The sequence below is a fragment of the Calidris pugnax genome, unplaced genomic scaffold, assembly GCF_001431845.1.
Source record: "Calidris pugnax isolate Ruff unplaced genomic scaffold, ASM143184v1 scaffold498, whole genome shotgun sequence".
NCBI lineage: Eukaryota > Metazoa > Chordata > Aves > Charadriiformes > Scolopacidae > Calidris > Calidris pugnax.
This window is the reverse complement of record NW_015091244.1, coordinates 32,586-49,070: the sequence shown is the minus strand read 5'-3', so window position 1 is coordinate 49,070 and position 16,485 is coordinate 32,586. Positions and strand designations below refer to the sequence as shown.

The window sequence follows — 16,485 nt, the reverse complement described above, 5'->3', positions numbered from 1 at the left end:
AAGAAGGACATGGACCTGATGGAGAGGGTCCAGAGGAGGGCCACAAGGATGATCAAGGGGATGGAGCACCTCTGCTACAAGGACAGGCTGAAGGAACTGGGGTTGTTCAGCCTGGAGAAGAGGAGGCTCCAGGGAGACCTAATAGCAGCCTTCCAGTACCTGAGGGGAGCCTACAGGAAGGCTGGGGAGAACCTGTTTAGAAAGGCCTGCAGTGACAGGACGAGGGGCAATGGCTTCAAGCTGGAGGGGAACAGATTTAGACTGGAGATGAGGAGAGGGTTCTTCACTGTGAGGGTGGTGGAGCACTGGAACAGGTTGCCCAGGGAGGTGGTTGAGGCCCCTTCCCTGGAGATATTCAAGGAGAGGCTCGACGAGGCCCTGGGCAACCTGGTCTAGTTGGGGGTGTCCCTGCTGACTGCGGGGGGGTGGGACTAGATGACCTTTGGAGGTCCCTTCCGGCCTGGGAAATTCTATGATTCTATGAGTGCAATTTTTCAGGTGGCTGCTGAGTGTTTTGTTTGGTTTGACAGGGACTGCCCCAAAGCCTTGAAGCAGAAGTACAGGAGAATAGTTATCCCTGTACCAGAAACCTCACTTCACTCCCAGAAAGTGAGCTGGAGCTGCGCTGCAGAAGAAAGGGGACTTACTTCCAGAGAAGGACTGAGCTTGTGCCGAAAGAGGTGCTTGATACCTGTGGGATAAACCCACCACTTCTCAGAATCACAGAATCTTCTAGGTTGGAAGGGACCTTAAAGATCATCTTGTCCAACCGTCAACCCAACTGACAAAAATAGATACCCACACAACAAACAAAAAGCATCATCACTAAACCAGACCTCCCAGCACTACATCAACCCGTCTTTTGAACACCTCCAGGGATGGTGCCTCAACCACCTCCCTGGGCAGCCCATTCCAATGCCTGAGAACCCTTTCAGTGAAAAAATTTTTTCCTAATCTCCAGCCTGAACCTCCCCTGGCGCAACTTGAGGCCATTTCCTCTCGTCCTGTCGCCTGTGACTTGGGAGAAGAGACCAACCCCCACCTCTCTACACCCTCCTTTCAGGGAGTTGTAGAGAGCAATAAGGTCTCCCCTCAGCCTCCTCTTCTCCAGGCTGAACACCCCCAGCTCCCTCAGCCTCTCCTCATAAGACTTACTCTCCAGACCCCTCACTATCTCTGTTGCCCTTCTCTGGACCCGTTCCAGCACCTCAATGTCTTTTTTATGGTAGGGGGCCCAAAACTGGACACAGTACTCAAGGTGAGGCCTCACCAGTGCCCAGTACAGGGGGACAATCACCTCTCGGGCCCTACTCCCCACGCTGTTCCTGACACAGGCCAGGATGCTGGTGGCCTTCTTGGCCACCTGGGCACACTGCTGGTGTCCACCAACACCCCCAGGGCCTTTTCTGCCAGGCAGCTCTCCAGCCACAAGCATTCTCAAATGCTTGTGTGTTATTACGGACTACTGAGCAAAACGAGGTGTCTGATTTTGACTAGGCACTCACCTTCCATGGAAGTAAAGAGGAGGACTAAGAGTCCAGCAACCCAGTTGCTGTCAAATGGGGTTAACTCTCTTCACTACCAAAGGCCCGGTGTTTGAAGCAGGGTGCCTGGGTGCTACACACGGCATAGGGTGTATCTGCTGGCGATACACATGCGTGGCAGGTTTCACAAAACAAAGCTTCACCCTAGGGACAGATAACTCGGTTTTGTGTTTCCAGGACGTGTTCGAGATGCGCTTTGCCAAGATGCCGGATGAACCTGAAGAACCTGTGATTCCGGCTTCTTCTCCCGTGGTGGTGCCACCTCCCACCAAGGTGGCTCCACCTTCATCGAGTGACAGCAGCAGTGACAGCTCCTCCGACAGCGACAGCTCCTCGGATGACTCTGAGGAAGAGCGAGCTCAGCGATTAGCGGAGCTCCAGGAACAGGTACCTCCACGGCCTTGGGGGTTGTCCAACCTGGCCTTCTTCTTGACCTCAGTGTGGCCCTGGGGTCTTTGCTCAAAGCAGTAGATGTTCTGGTTGACCAATCGTGACCATCAGCCCCAAAATGGATGGTTCTCAAGGGAACCACAAAGGAATTGGGTGGTTTCTCCAGGCTGGTGGAGAAAGAACCCTCAAGAGGTTGTCTCCATCCTCTCCCAGTGGTCAATAATTGAATGTCCAGAAATTTGGGTGAGATAAGGAGCTGGAAGAACCAACGTAATTCATAGGAGAAGATTAGAAAGGGTTGGGAAGTAGCGGAAAAATGTTAATTATTATGGAAAAGGAGGAGGTTCTGGGTTAAATGACCGTGATGTCGGTGTCTCCCAGCTGAAGGCGGTGCACGAGCAGTTGGCGGCCCTGTCCCAGCCCCAGCAGAACAAACCAAAGAAGAAAGAGAAGGACAAGAAGGAGAAGAAGAAGGAGAAGCACAAAAAGAAGGAGGAGCTGGAAGAGGCCAAGAAGAGCAAAGCCAAGGAGCCACCACCCAAGAAGGCCAAGAAGAGCAACAGCAACAGCAGCGCCTCCAGGTCAGCCCTGTCCCCCTTCCATGTTACTTCCATTTGTTGTTTCTCTTCGCTAATTAACTTAATTATTGATGAGCGACACCCAGGGCTGACCCCCTGCCAGCCCCTCCTCTCCCCAGGCTCCGGGGTCCTTCGGGATCCCTTATTATGGGGAAAAAGGGAAAAAAAATCCCGAAGAGTCGCGTTGTTGACTCTTGAATGTCAAATTCTCTCATTTTTCCTCCTTTTCCCGTTTTTTTGGAAGCTGTAGGTTCTAATTTTCGGAGGAAAGATGCCGGGAGCCCCGAATTTACTGCCCTTGGGAAGGGGAGGCGGAACCTCGGGATTGAACCTGAGGCCAAAAGGAGTTAATTGGCAGATTTCGCTGTAACGAGGTGAAATTAAGAGAGAAGGAAATCACAAGCTCAACCTTCTTGTCTTAAGAGCTGGTTGAGGTCAACCTTGGGTGTCTGCAAGCAGCTTGACCTCAACCTTGGGTGTCTACAGCAGGTGGAGCTCAGCCTTGGGTGTCCTACAGCGGGTTGAAGCTCAACCTTCTTGCCATAAGAATGGGTTGAGCTCCACCTTGAGTGTCTACAGTTGGTTGAGGTCAACCTTGGGTGTCCTAGATGTGGTTCAGCTCAACTTTGGGTGTCCTACAGCTGGTTACGGTCAACCTTGGGTTTTCTACAGTAGGTTAACCTCAACCTTCTTGTCTTGGGAGCCAGTTGAGCTCAACCTTTTTTTCTTAAAAAAGGGTTGAGGTCAACCTTGGGTGTCCTACAGCGGGTTGAAGCTCAACCTCAACCTTGGCTGTCTACAGCAGCTTCAGCCCATTCTTCTTGCTGTAAGAGCAAGTTGAGCTCCACCTTGAGTGTCCTGCAGCGGGTTGAGGTCAACCTTGGGTGTCTGCAGCACGTTGAGGTCAACCTTGGGTGTCCTACAGCAGGTTGAGGTCAACCTTGGGTGTCTGCACTTGGTTGAGGTCAACCTTGGATGTCCTACAGCAGGTTCAGCTCAGCCTTCTTGTCGTAAGAGTGGGTTCAACTCTACTTTGAGTGTCCTACGGGAGGTTGAGGTCAGCCTTGGGTGTCCTACAGTGGGATGAGGTCAACCTTGGATGTCCTACAGCAGGTTCAGCTCAACCTTCTTGCTGTAAGAGTGGGTTGAGCTCCACCTTGAGTGTCTACAGCAGGTTGAGGTCAACCTTGGGTGTCTACAGCAGGTTGAGGTCAACCTTGGGTGTCCTACAATGGGTTGAGGGTCAACCTTGGGTCTCTAATGGCACGTTGAAGTCAACCTTCTTGTCTCAGGGCAGGTTGACCCCATCTTTCCATGTCCCAGCCTCGTGGTGGAGCTTCACGCTCAGGTTCTCCAGGAAATTAAAATTTCGATGACAACCTTGAAGACATTGGACCCAACCAGCTGCTTTTCATCCCGATTCATTAATAACCTTTTGTCGCCGTTGTTGTTTTCATTGTTGTTAATTAGTAAGAAGGAGGCGGTGGCGGTGAAGAACAGCAAACCCCCTCCCGCCTACGAGTCGGAGGAGGAGGAGAAATGCAAACCCATGTCCTACGAGGAGAAACGACAGCTCAGCCTGGACATCAACAAACTGCCCGGGGAGAAACTGGGGCGCGTCGTCCACATCATCCAATCGCGAGAGCCCTCCCTCAAAAACTCCAACCCCGACGAGATCGAGATCGACTTCGAGACCTTGAAACCCTCCACCCTGCGGGAGCTGGAGAGATACGTCACGTCCTGTTTGCGCAAGAAGAGGAAACCTCAAGGTAACCTTTTTCTTCTTTTTTTTGCCTCAAAAATCCCGGTTTTTGTCCTTATTTCAGCCAGGGGGTTCCCAGGCTCTGGCTGGAGAAGAGGAAGGAGAAAGGATGAGGGAAGGGATTGAGGCGATCGATCCCCTTCTCCCGTGAAAAAGAGTCATATTTTTAAACTAATTTTGAAAATTTAAAATTTTTCATTTCTAAATTTTAATTTTGAATATTTTAATTTTAATTTAATAATTTAATTTTAAATTCTAAATCTTTTTCTTTTAAATATTTTTCCTTAATTTAAAAACTCTGATTGTATTGAATCGTATTTAATTTTTAAAGGTCTGCATTTATTTTCTTGAACCTGATTTACTTTCAAATTTACTTAGAAATTTTAATTTTGAAATTTTTGTTTTATTAATTCACAATTTTTAACTTTACTTGCATTTAATTGTTCCCTTTTTCCAGTCTTAATTTTTGTATTCTATTTAAATTGTAAAAAATTTAATTTAAAACATCCTTTTATTTAATCTTTAAAGTGTATCTTTCTTTAATGAACTTATTTGAAATGTAAAAATTGAGATTCGTTTTTTTTTTTTAATTGAATGTTTTTTCCTTTTAGTTTAGTGCTTTAGCAAAGCGTCCCCGGTAGCTCGAGCAGCTCCTGAGCTGCGGCTGCACCCGCTTTTATTCTCATTTTATTCTGATTACTCTCATTTAAATTCTCAAAAAAAAAAGTTAATTTAATACTTTTCAGCAAAAATTTTTAATTCTTTTTTCTTCATTCTCATTTTAATGTAAGCTATTAAAAAAAGGTAATTTTATATTTCTAAACAAAAAAATTTAGATTTTCTTTATTCTCATTTATTCTCAGTCTGATTATTGTTATTTAAGCTCTTTTTAAAAGGGCAATTTTATAGTTTTAAGTTTAAAATATCAGATTTTCTTTTCTGTACTCTCATTCTCGTTTTATTCTGATTTTTCTCATTGATGCTGTTTTAAATAGGGCAATTTTAAATATTTTAAGCGAAAAATTTAACCCTTTCTTTCTTCATTCTCGTTTTATTCTGATTATCCTAACCATTTAGGATATTTTTAAAGGGAAATTTTACAGTTTTAAGTAAAAAAATTCTGTTCTTCTCACTTATTCTTGCTTTATTCTGATTTTTCTCATTGATGCTGTTTTAAATAGGGCAATTTTAAATATTTTAAGCGAAAAATTTAACCCTTTCTTTCTTCATTCTCGTTTTATTCTGATTTTTCTCATTGATGCTGTTTTAAATAGGGCAATTTTAAATATTTTAAGCGAAAAATTTAACCCTTTCTTTCTTCATTCTCGTTTTATTCTGATTTTTCTCATTGATGCTGTTTTAAATAGGGCAATTTTAAATATTTTAAGCGAAAAATTTAACCCTTTCTTTCTTCATTCTCGTTTTATTCTGATTAATCTCATTTAGGATATTTTTAAAGGGCAATTTTACAGTTTTAAGTAAAAAAATTCTTTTCTTCTCACTTATTCTTGCTTTATTCTGATTTTTCTCATTTAAGGTGTTTTAAAAAGGGCAATTTTAAATTTTTAAGCAAAAAATTTAACCCTTTTTTTTTTTCTTTATCCTTGTTTTATTCTGATTCTTCTCATTTAATCTATTATTTTTAAAAAAAGACAATTTTAGATTTTTTTTTTTTCCAAATTTTAGAATTTTCTGCCCTGGTGGTTGGTGGGGGGAGGGAGGGTAATTAATGAAGGAGCGGTTAACGATGTCCCGTCCCGTCCTCCCTCCCGTTGCAGCGGAGAAGGTGGACGTCGTCGCCGGCTCTTCCAAAATGAAGGGATTTTCCTCCTCGGAGTCCGAGAGCAGCAGCGAGTCCAGCTCCTCCGACAGCGAAGAGTCCGACACAGGTTAGAGCAGCTTCACTCCCACTTTTCTGGAGAAATAAATACGTTTTCAGTCCTGGCTTCGTCTTTTAATTCTTTTTTTTTTTTTTTTTTTTTTTTCCATTTTAATTTCATTTTATTTTTTTCTCTATAATTTAACCTAAAAAAATCAATTTATGGGGCTCCACTCAGCCGGTTTGAAGGCAAATACATTGAATTTTCTGCAGGTTTTTTGTGTTTATGATTTAATTCCTGCTTCAATCTTTTAATTCTTTTTATTATTATTATTATTTCTCTGTCATTTAACCAAAAAGATTAAATTTGGGGGCTCAACGGGGAAAACTTGGCCGGTTTGAAGCCAAATATATTGAATTTTCCGGGGATTTTTTGGGCTGAACTTGGCTCTGAGCGTGGGAGGCAAAAACCCGTTGTCTGCGAATCGCCAAAATTGGTGTTTTTAGATAAAAAAGGTGTATTTTTTGCTCCAAAAGGACACATAAAGTATTCCCCCCACCACTGCTTGCGCCACAGAGGATGGAAAAAGTCAGAGGGAACAGGGGTTTATGTAGAAGAATCTCATTTTTTGATAGAAGAATGTCTATTTAAAATTAAATTCCAGATTTTAAATGAGTTAAAATTAACATTTTGAATTTTAAAGGACTTCAAAATTAGCATTTCAAATTTTCAACTTTTTTTAAAGAACTATTTTGAATTTTGAACTCTTACAATTAACTTTTCAAGTTTTAAAATTAACATTTTGAATTTTAGAGTATTTTAAAATTAACATCTTGAATTCTGACAAATTTTTAAATTGCCATTTTGCACTATATACTATTTCAAAACTAACATTTTGAATTTAAAACTTTTAAAAAACATTTTAAATTTAAAACTATTTAAAATTAACATTTCTAATTCTAGACTATTTTAAAATTAACATTTAGAAATTTTGACTATTTTAAAATAATTTCAAATTTTACATAATTTCAAAATTAACATTTCGAATTCTAGATTATTTTAAAATAAACGTTTTAATTCTAAACTATTTTTAAATTAACATTTTTCATTTTAAGCCATTTAAAATTGACATTTTGAATTTAAATTGGTTTAAAAATAAATTTTAGTAATAATAAGTGAATTTCAGATTTGGTTTTTGGGCTTGGTCAGGCAAACAGTGCTACAAAAAGGGCAAAAATCTCCCCCCCCCCCCCCCCCAAAAATAAAATTAACCCCAAAAACTATGTATCGGAGTCGCTTTTGAACGGTGGAGGAAAAAATTCCCATCAATCCTTGTTTTTTTAGGGATTTATTTCTCTGGGTTACGTCCAGGGTCTTGTCTTGTCGACCGTATTTATCTATTTTAATTAATAAATTTAAAGAATTGCTCTATTTTGATATTTCTTTCTCTGGGGAGAGGTTGAAAGGTTCTGATGGAGCCTTTCGGGGTGATTCCGTGCGACCAAAAAAATCCAGTTCTTTGGCGTTATATTTTTTAACGTGATGGAAAAAAAAGCAAAAATTTGCCGTATTTATGTGCCTAAATTTTGGGTTTACCCAATTTTCTCTTGATTTCTACCAAATTCACCATCCCATCCACCCAAATCCTCCTCCTTTGGTGGAGCCCTGACTTTGGCCAACGGCGACAGATTCCAGCATTCCTGGCGTCGCCTTTTCCAGGGAAAATCTCCCCGTTAAATGGCTAAAAATCCCACAAATTTGGGTAGTTTTTTTTCCAATTTCTCCTATATTTTTATTCACTGGGGGCACGGGATCCTCCCCAGGGGTCTGATTTTGGGCTGAAAATGGTGGAAAGCGGGAATTTTGGGGAAACGGTTACAACGAGCGACGTTAATTATAGCCTTTAAAAATTTAAAAAAAATACTCTTTCTGCCCTAAAACCTGCTCTTCGGAAAGAGCAGAAAATGCTCTTTTTGGGGGTTTTTCACCCCAAACGGTGGTGGGTGGACTCAGGTTGTTCTTGCGGTGGAATTTTTAGAGGTTTTTAATCTCTTTTTTTTGGCTGTTTTTCCCCAAATCTGTTGGTTTTTCTGGTGTTTGCCGACGCCGTTGGGTCCCTCTGGGACTCATTGGCCAACGTTGACCTTGGGTTGCTCCCAAGGCGGCTCCACCTCCAGATTTCTCCCGAATTATCCCCCTGGAGGAGGGGGGTTGAGGTTAATTAAGTTAATTAATCACTTGATATTAATGAATTGCCAATTCCTGAGGTTTTTTACTCTCCCAAAGCTTTTTTTCCCCCTTTTTTTCTGTAAAATCCTCAATGGAAGACCCTCCTCAAAGGCTTTGGAAGGTGTTTCAAGACCTTTTAAGGAGCTTTAAGTCGATTTAAATCATTTTATGACTTTTTAAAAGACTTCTTGAGGTGCTTTGACCTTTTAAGACCTTTTCGAAAGGCCTTATGAGGTGCTTTAAAGTCACTTTAAGAGCTTTTATGACCTTGGAAATGACCTTTTGAGGCGCTTTAAATCATTTGAAGGCCTTTTAAAAATTTTTGAAGACGTTTTAAGCCGTTTTAGGATTTTGAAAAGACATTTTAAGAAGTTATAAGACCTTTTAAGACAATCGAAGTCATTTTGTAGCTTTTTCAAAGACCTTTTAAGGTCCTTTAAGAGGTTTTGAGTTGTTTCAAGACTTTGTAAAACCCGTTTTAAGGGGCTTTGAGTCAATTTAAATAATTGACCTTCTCAAAGACTTTTGGTTTGGGGGGCGTTTTAAGTCATTTTAAGGTCTTTTAAATTGCGTTTTAAGACACTTTAAGACCTTTTAAGATGTTTTTAAGACCCTTTACAAGCCCTGTTAAGGTGATTGAAGTCGATTTAAGTCATTTTAAGACCTTTTAAGAGGCTCTTAAGTCGATGGAAGACACTTTAAGATGCTTTAAGGCCTTTAAAAAGACATTTTAAGGGGCTTTAAGTCTATTCAAGATGTTTTAAGACTTTTTCAAAGACTTTTTAAGACATTTTAACGACCTCTTACGGCGTGTTAAATCATTTTAAGACCTTTTAAAAAAACTTTTGAGGTGTTTAAGTCCATTTAAATAATTCTAAGACCTTTTAAAAGGCCTTTTAAGGTGCTTTTAAGTCTCTTTATGTCATTTTAAGGCCTTTTAAAAGACCTTTATGAGGTATTTTAAGTTCATTTAAGTCATTTTAGGACCTTGTAAGGGGCTTTAAGTTGATTTAAGACCTTTTCAAAGATGTTTTAAGACCCTTTGAAGACTTCCAAAGGCAATTTAAGATGGTTTAAGACCTTGTAAAAGACTTTTGAAGGTATTTTAAGACAATTTAAGGCCTTTTCAAGACTTTTGGAGATATTTTAAGCCCTGTTATTCCCACCCCAGATCTGATGCCCCTGAGTGGGAGGGGGCGATGAGTTTTACTGTCAAATACTTTGATATTTGTCTTTTTTGAGGGGGGAGAGGATTTGTACATATTTGTCTTTTTTTTCTGGCACCGGTTGCGCCGGTTTGAGTGGAAAAAAAAGGAGATTTCAGATTCCCTGATAAACTTTAAAATTCCCTTGTCGATTTTTAAGGAGATCTGGCCTCTTAATGATATGATTTTCTCCTAACGAGGGGTTTATTTGCCCCCTCCCCCGATGGGATAAATGTTTTTGACGTTGAAATTGGTGCCGAACGTGGATTTTTTTTCCCTGGATTTTTGCTTTTCTTTGGATTTAACACTAAAACAAAACCCAGATTGGGCATAATTGTGAGCGGAAATTAATTGCAATTAATTACAGTTCCATTTTTAGGTTCTTTTAAAGGGTGGGTTTGCTCTTTTTTTTTTCAACCCAGAGCTTTTAAAATGGGAATTATTTGTGGTTTTCCCTCTTCGACTCCGTGCGATGGCTCTGTCCCTCCACGGGGCTGGAAATTTAAATACGTTAATGGATTAAATTAGGGATATTTGGCCAAAAATGGGCTCAAACTCAGAAATTCAGAGGCTTCGAAGGGAGGGAAAATGAATAATAATAAAAATAATTCTGATTTTTGTGGCATCAGGGGCGGGGCTGAGCCTTCGCCTTGGGCTCCGAGAGGGTTACTCTGGTTGAACTGGTTTTAATTAGCAATTACTGGGTGCAAATGACCCCTCCCTGGGAGCGTCGGGGGAGGGGCATCAAGCGTCGGCGTTTTTTGGGGGGAGGGGCAGCTTCAAATCTGGGGTTTTCTCCCCCAAATACTTTGGAAAACGCTTCCCAGGACCCAAAATACCAATGGGGTGGCAGGGAGAAATCACTAATTGCACTAATTATTAGGAGCAATTAAGACTTGAAAATGAAAGCGGAGCCTCCGTTGGGTCACAGGGGGGTTAATTTGGTGAATTTTCTGCATTTTCCTGGAGGAAAAATGCCATTTTTCAGGGTTTTATGTTGTATTTCTGAGCCGAGGCGGCACCGTTACCTTTAATGAGGGATTAAATGTTGGTTTTTTAGTTGAAAAACCCGGGTTTGGGGCAAATAGTTAAGCACTTCTGCTAACAAGGTACCAGCTCTGAGGTTAGGAGGAGGGGCGTTAACGAGGGGGTGGGTAATAACGAGGTGATGACTCCCAGGAGTTTAGTTGGGAGGTTTAAATCACAATTAATTGGGTTTTAATTAGCGGGAACTGGGGTTTAAATCCCAAAAACACGTGTTTAATTCGAATTTAAGTGGAAATTGCAGGTTCCTGGGTTTAATTCATAAAACGTGCAGTTTAAATCCACAAATATTTGGGATTAATTCGCAAATTCCCAGGTTTAAATCACAAATAACTGGGTTTAATCCACAAATACCCAGATTTAATTCACAAATAGCCCAATTTCATTCATAAATACCTGGCTTTAATCCACAAATTCACAATTTTAATTCACAAATTCCCGGTTTAATCTACAAATACTCGGGTTTAATTCAGAAATTCCCAGGTTTAAATCACAAATAACTGGGTTTAATTCACAAATACCCAGATTTAATTCACAAATAGCCCATTTTAATTCACAAATTCCTGGTTTAATCTACAAATACTCGGGTTTAATTCAGAAATTCCCAGGTTTAATTCACAAATACCTAGTTTAATCCACAAATACCCAGGATTAACTTACAAATTCCCCGTTTAGTTCACAAATTCCTGGGTTTAATTCAAAAATAGAGGGTTTTAATCCACAAATACTTGGGTTTAATTCACAAATTCCCAGGTTTAAATCACAAATAACTGGGTTTAATCCACAAATACCCAGGATTAACTTACAAATTCCCCGTTTAGTTCACAAATTCCTGGGTTTAATTCAAAAATAGAGGGTTTTAATCCACAAATACTTGGGTTTAATTCACAAATTCCCAGGTTTAAATCACAAATAACTGGGTTTAATTCACAAATACCCAGATTTAATTCACAAATAGCCCATTTTAATTCACAAATTCCTGGTTTAATCTACAAATACTCGGGTTTAATTCAGAAATTCCCGGGTTTAATTCACAAATACCTGATTTAATCCACAAATACTCAGGATTAATTTACAAATTCCCAGGTTTAGTTCACAAAATCCCCGTTTAGTTCACAAAATTTCCATTTAAATCCACAAATTCCTGGGTTTAATTCAAAAATAGAGGGTTTTAATCCACAAATACTTGGGTTTAATTAAAATTTTCCCGGGTTTAGTTCATGAATATCCAGGTTTAATTCACAAAAACCTAGATTTAATTCACAAGTTTCTGGGTTTAATACGCAAATTCCCCAGATTTAATCCCAAATTCCCCAGGTTAAATTTGTGGCTCCTTTGTTTTAATTTCAAGGTTTAATTCAGGGTTAATTTAAAAGTTGAATTCCGGGTTCCCGGGTTGAGCACTCCCTTCTTGGGGTGCAGCATGTAACACCCCCTCAAAATTTGGGTCAAAATAGGCAAATTTTGGTGTATTTAATCGGATTTGGAGAATAACAGCCCACCCGGCAGCGCCACAGTTGCTGATAGTCCCGATTTTGGGGGGGATTCGTGGGGTCTGGGGAGGGGGGAGAATCTACCGCTCCCACCTCCAAGAGAAGAATTAGTTAAAATTAACATTTTTTACTAAAAAAACCACATCCGGCCCCAAATCTGGAAGGCCCCTTTGGTCCTAAAACCTCATCGAGCTTCCTTTCGATAGCAAAATAATGATGTTTATTCTCAGTATTACAACCAAAAGTTACTGTTTGGGCTTTATTTTTTAATTTCAAGTCACTTGTAGCATTTATTATATTTTTCCCCAATAAATGTGTTATTTTCCTGGGAATCTCGGAGCAGGATTTACTGGGGGAATTACTGTGGGATCAGGATTTTATCAGAATGTATAACTGCATGTTTTTAGCACACTTGTCATTTGAGCTCGATTTTTGGGGCCAGAATGCGCCTGTTTCAGAAAATCGGGGTGAATTTCACCAAGAATGGATTTTTTTTTTTCCATAATCGCTTTGATTTAGATTTAATATTTTTTTCCCCCTTCACCTCGATCCAGTCCAAATATTTGGTAGAAATCTGTTTCTTTTGATCCTCTCTCCACACTCTCGGGATTTCGCAGCCATGTAACCTCTGGCTTCTTCTCTCTTCCCCTCCCCCCCCCCCCCCCCCCCCCCCCACCCCAAAAAACCACCCAACACCAGCAAAAAATTGTAAATCTTTGCTATTTTTCTTTTTAAATAATAAAATCAATAAAGTGGCTTGCTCCGGAAAAATGCCCTTTTTTTGTACAATCGTGGGATTTGAATCGATAAGGTGGAAATTCGGACAATATGGAACCGTTACGTCGCAGTTTTGCCGTCACGGGTACATTTGGGTGGGAGTGGAAAAAATGAGGATTTAGGGGAAAAAAAAATCTATTCCTGTGGCCGAGGACAGGAGTCGGAGGCTCCTGCACCCATTTCCCCTAAAAACGGCTGGAAATGACCTTTTTCTTTAACGAGGGTGATTTTTAGCCCCACGGATGAGATTTAAACGGCCGATGTGGAACAGGGTCAGAGATGGGACAGGGCTTCTTCTGGGTGCTCTTGGTCTTCAGGCTGCACCCATTTCCCCTAAAAACGGCTGGAAATGACCTTTTTCTTTAACGAGGGTGATTTTTAGCCCCACGGATGAGATTTAAACGGCCGATGTGGAACAGGGTCAGAGATGGGACAGGGCTTCTTCTGGGTGCTCTTGGTCTTCAGGGAGATGCTGGTGGAGATGTTGGACCACTCAACGCCAACGGTGACCCAATGATGGTCTTCGGCGGTGAAGAAGGTTCATCCTTGGTTGGGGTTGGCATCTCCGAAGTCACCAGTGCCTCCTGGGTCCATTGTGGCTTTGCCACTCATGTCTCCGTTGGCTTCATCTTCTTGGTGAAGACATCTCTGGCCAATGTGAAGCACCAGTCGGGGTCAGAGATAGGACAGGGCTTCTTCTTGGTGCTCTTGCTCCCTGGGGAAACGCTGGTGGAGATGTTGAACCTCTCAACACCAACGGTGGCCCAATGATGGTCTTCAGCGATGAAGAAGGTTCATTCTTCGTTGTGGTTGGCATCTCTGAAGTCACCGATGCCACTGGGTGATCCCTTTGGGACCATTATGGCTTTGTCCCTCATGGTCTCCATTGGCTTCGTCTTCTTGGTGAAGTCACCCCTGAAATGTCATCAGGGTTGGAGATGGGACAGGGCTTCTCGGTGCTCTTGCTCCCTGGGGAGATGCTGGTGGAGATTTTGAACCACTCAGTATTGAGTCAACTGTGACCCAACGTTGATCTTAAACGGTGAAGATTTATCCTTCATTGGGGTTGACATCTCCAAAGTCACCAATGCCCCCTGGGTCCATCTTGGCTTTTTCACTCATGTCTCCATTGGCTTTGTCTTATTGGTGAAGACGTCTCTGGCCAATGTGAAGCACCATCAGGGTCAGAGATGGGACAGGGCTTCTCCTCAGCGCTCTTGGTCTTTGGAGAGATGCTGGTGGAGATGTTGGACCACTCAATGCCAACGGTGATCCAACAAGGATCTTCGGCGGTGAAGAAGGTTCATCCTTTGTTGGGGTTGGCATCTCTGAAGTCACCAGTGCCACTGGGTGATCCCTCTGGGGCCATCTTGGTTTTGCCTCTCATGGTCTCCATTGGCTTCATCTTCTTGGTGAAGGGTCTCCCAAAGCATCTGTTCACTTGGTGGCAGTTGATGGGGTGATTCAAACAGTGGGTCTGAGGATGGGTGGAGGAGATCTCAGCCATCTTCCCCGAAGGAGCAACGCTGAGAAGTGGGGTTTTGGAGCAGCCAGCGCTCCCGGTCGAGCCGTAGGAGCTCCTTTTCCCACCCAAAATGGGGGCAAGGATGTCTTCAGCCGTAACACATGGCTTTTTTTTGGTGACCCCTGCTTCATCCCTCCCGATCCCGGCTTAGTCCCTGCCTTTTCTCCTCTCTTCCCACCCAACACCTGTTCTCAGTGGATTTCTCCTGATTTTGGGGTTTCTTTACCATCCCGTCAACATTTTTATCCCCATTAAATTGGGGGGGGCTCCACGCGGCCACCTCTGCTCCCCGATGGCTGCGCCCAGACGCGTCTTATCCGTAGGGAGCATTTGCCAGAGAAACTTCTCCCCGTTCCTTGTCCCAGCTTTTTCCCCGGCATCAGTGCGATGATGGAAAAGGACACCAGGTCTTGGTCTTTCTGGAAAGTGGTTCTTCTCCTGGCAACTTTCTGGATCCATGGATGCCTGTCTGGAGCAGTAGATGCCAATTGGGGTCCACGGATGCCCATCTGGATCCATGGATGGCCATCTGGAGCCATGGATGCCCAACCGGAGCTGTGGATGCCGTTCCAGAGCCATGGACACCCTTCTGGAGCTGTGGCCACCCATCTTGAGCCATGGACGCCTGTCTAGAGCTGTGGGTGCAATCAGGATCCATGGGTTCCCTTTTTCATCAGCCGTGGATGCCCATCTGGAGCCAGACACCCAACCGGATCCATGGACACCCAGCAGGATCTGTGGGCACCCAACAGGATCCGTGGACCAGACTGGATCCAAGGACACCCAACCAGACCCACGGGCACCAAACTGGATCCATAAGCACCCAGCTGGATCCTTGGACACCCATCCAGAGCATGGGCACTCAACTGGATCCTTGGGACACCCAACTGGATCCTTGGACACCCAACAGGATCCATGGGTACCCATCTGGACCCATGGATATCCAAACGGAGCCATGAACACCCAACTGGACCCAAGGGCACCCAACTGGACCAATGGACACCTGGCTGGATCCCCAGGCACCCAATGGGCTCTGTGGGCACCCAACTGGACCCATGAACACCCAACTGGATCCTTGGATGCCCATCCAGATCCACGGGCACCCAACAGGATCCATGGGCACCCAACGGGACCCATGGACACCCAATCAGATCCCGCTGGATCCAGGCCGTAACGTCAGGAATCATCAATCACAGGCTCCAAAAGCCTTTTCCACCTTGAACCCAAAAAACTTAGATTTTAATACCAAACATTTTTAGGCGGATTAATGGAAACTGAGCCCCCGGCGCCGAGATTTTTCCCCAAAATCCTACTTTTTTCTCTAGTTCAGCCTTAAAAATCAGCGAAACAGCCCATACCTGTCACCGATGCTGCCTTAGAATTAAATTAAAAAATGGATAAAGGAGCCAACCTCAGAAATTAATTCAATTTCTGGAGGGATTTCGGGGAAAATCCTATTTGGGCTTTTCCCTCTCCCCGGAATCGTCTCCGTGAGGGTTTTATCTGTTTCGTTTTGCCCGATTCCACATCAAATAAAGGCCAAAAATCCCCTCTTCCGAGGGATTTTTGGGGCTGCATACGGGTTTCCAGATCCTGGATATTTATTTCTCTGCTTTCTTGGCGCCGTTTGGGGAGAAAACCCTGGGAAATCGCCTTCCTCCCTTCCCCCTGGATCCAAATTGTTTGTTTTCGATGACGACGCTTGAAAAATATCTCCAGGAGGGGAGGAGGCGGGGGATGATCCCGCGGGAAAAGCCGCCGAACCCGGATTTAGGAGGAAAAATGATGGGGAGGGGGGTGGAAAATTGATGGTTTTGCCGCCGATATATTTGAGATATTATTTATTTTTATTTAATATCCCTCTTCCTGCCAAGTTTCTCGCTCCTTCTTCCCCCCCCTCCCCCCCCCTCCAGAACAAATCCGAATTCCTGGAATAACTGGAGTGTCCCAGTTGGGCGATGGCTTTTCTTGGCCGTTGGGTTCCTTCTCCGCTGCGAACGCCCCTGGGGGGGGGGACAGTGGGGGGAACGACACACTGGGGGGGTCTTTGCCTTTGTTTTTCTTCTACTTTTGGGGAGAGTCCAACCCCATCGATGCCTGAACCCCCCCCCCCCCCCC

General features: G+C 43.1%; 1 protein-coding gene across 1 annotated transcript in view; it reads left to right on the top strand.

Moving 5' to 3' along the window:
* Positions 1-16,485, top strand: part of BRD4 (bromodomain containing 4) — a 70,860-nt gene that overhangs the window by 32,756 nt on the left and 21,619 nt on the right. Inside the window, 4 exon segments of the mRNA XM_014960092.1 lie at positions 1,666-1,931; positions 2,316-2,515; positions 3,983-4,281; positions 6,053-6,163. Of these exon segments, the coding sequence (XP_014815578.1) occupies positions 1,666-1,931; positions 2,316-2,515; positions 3,983-4,281; positions 6,053-6,163 (876 nt within the window).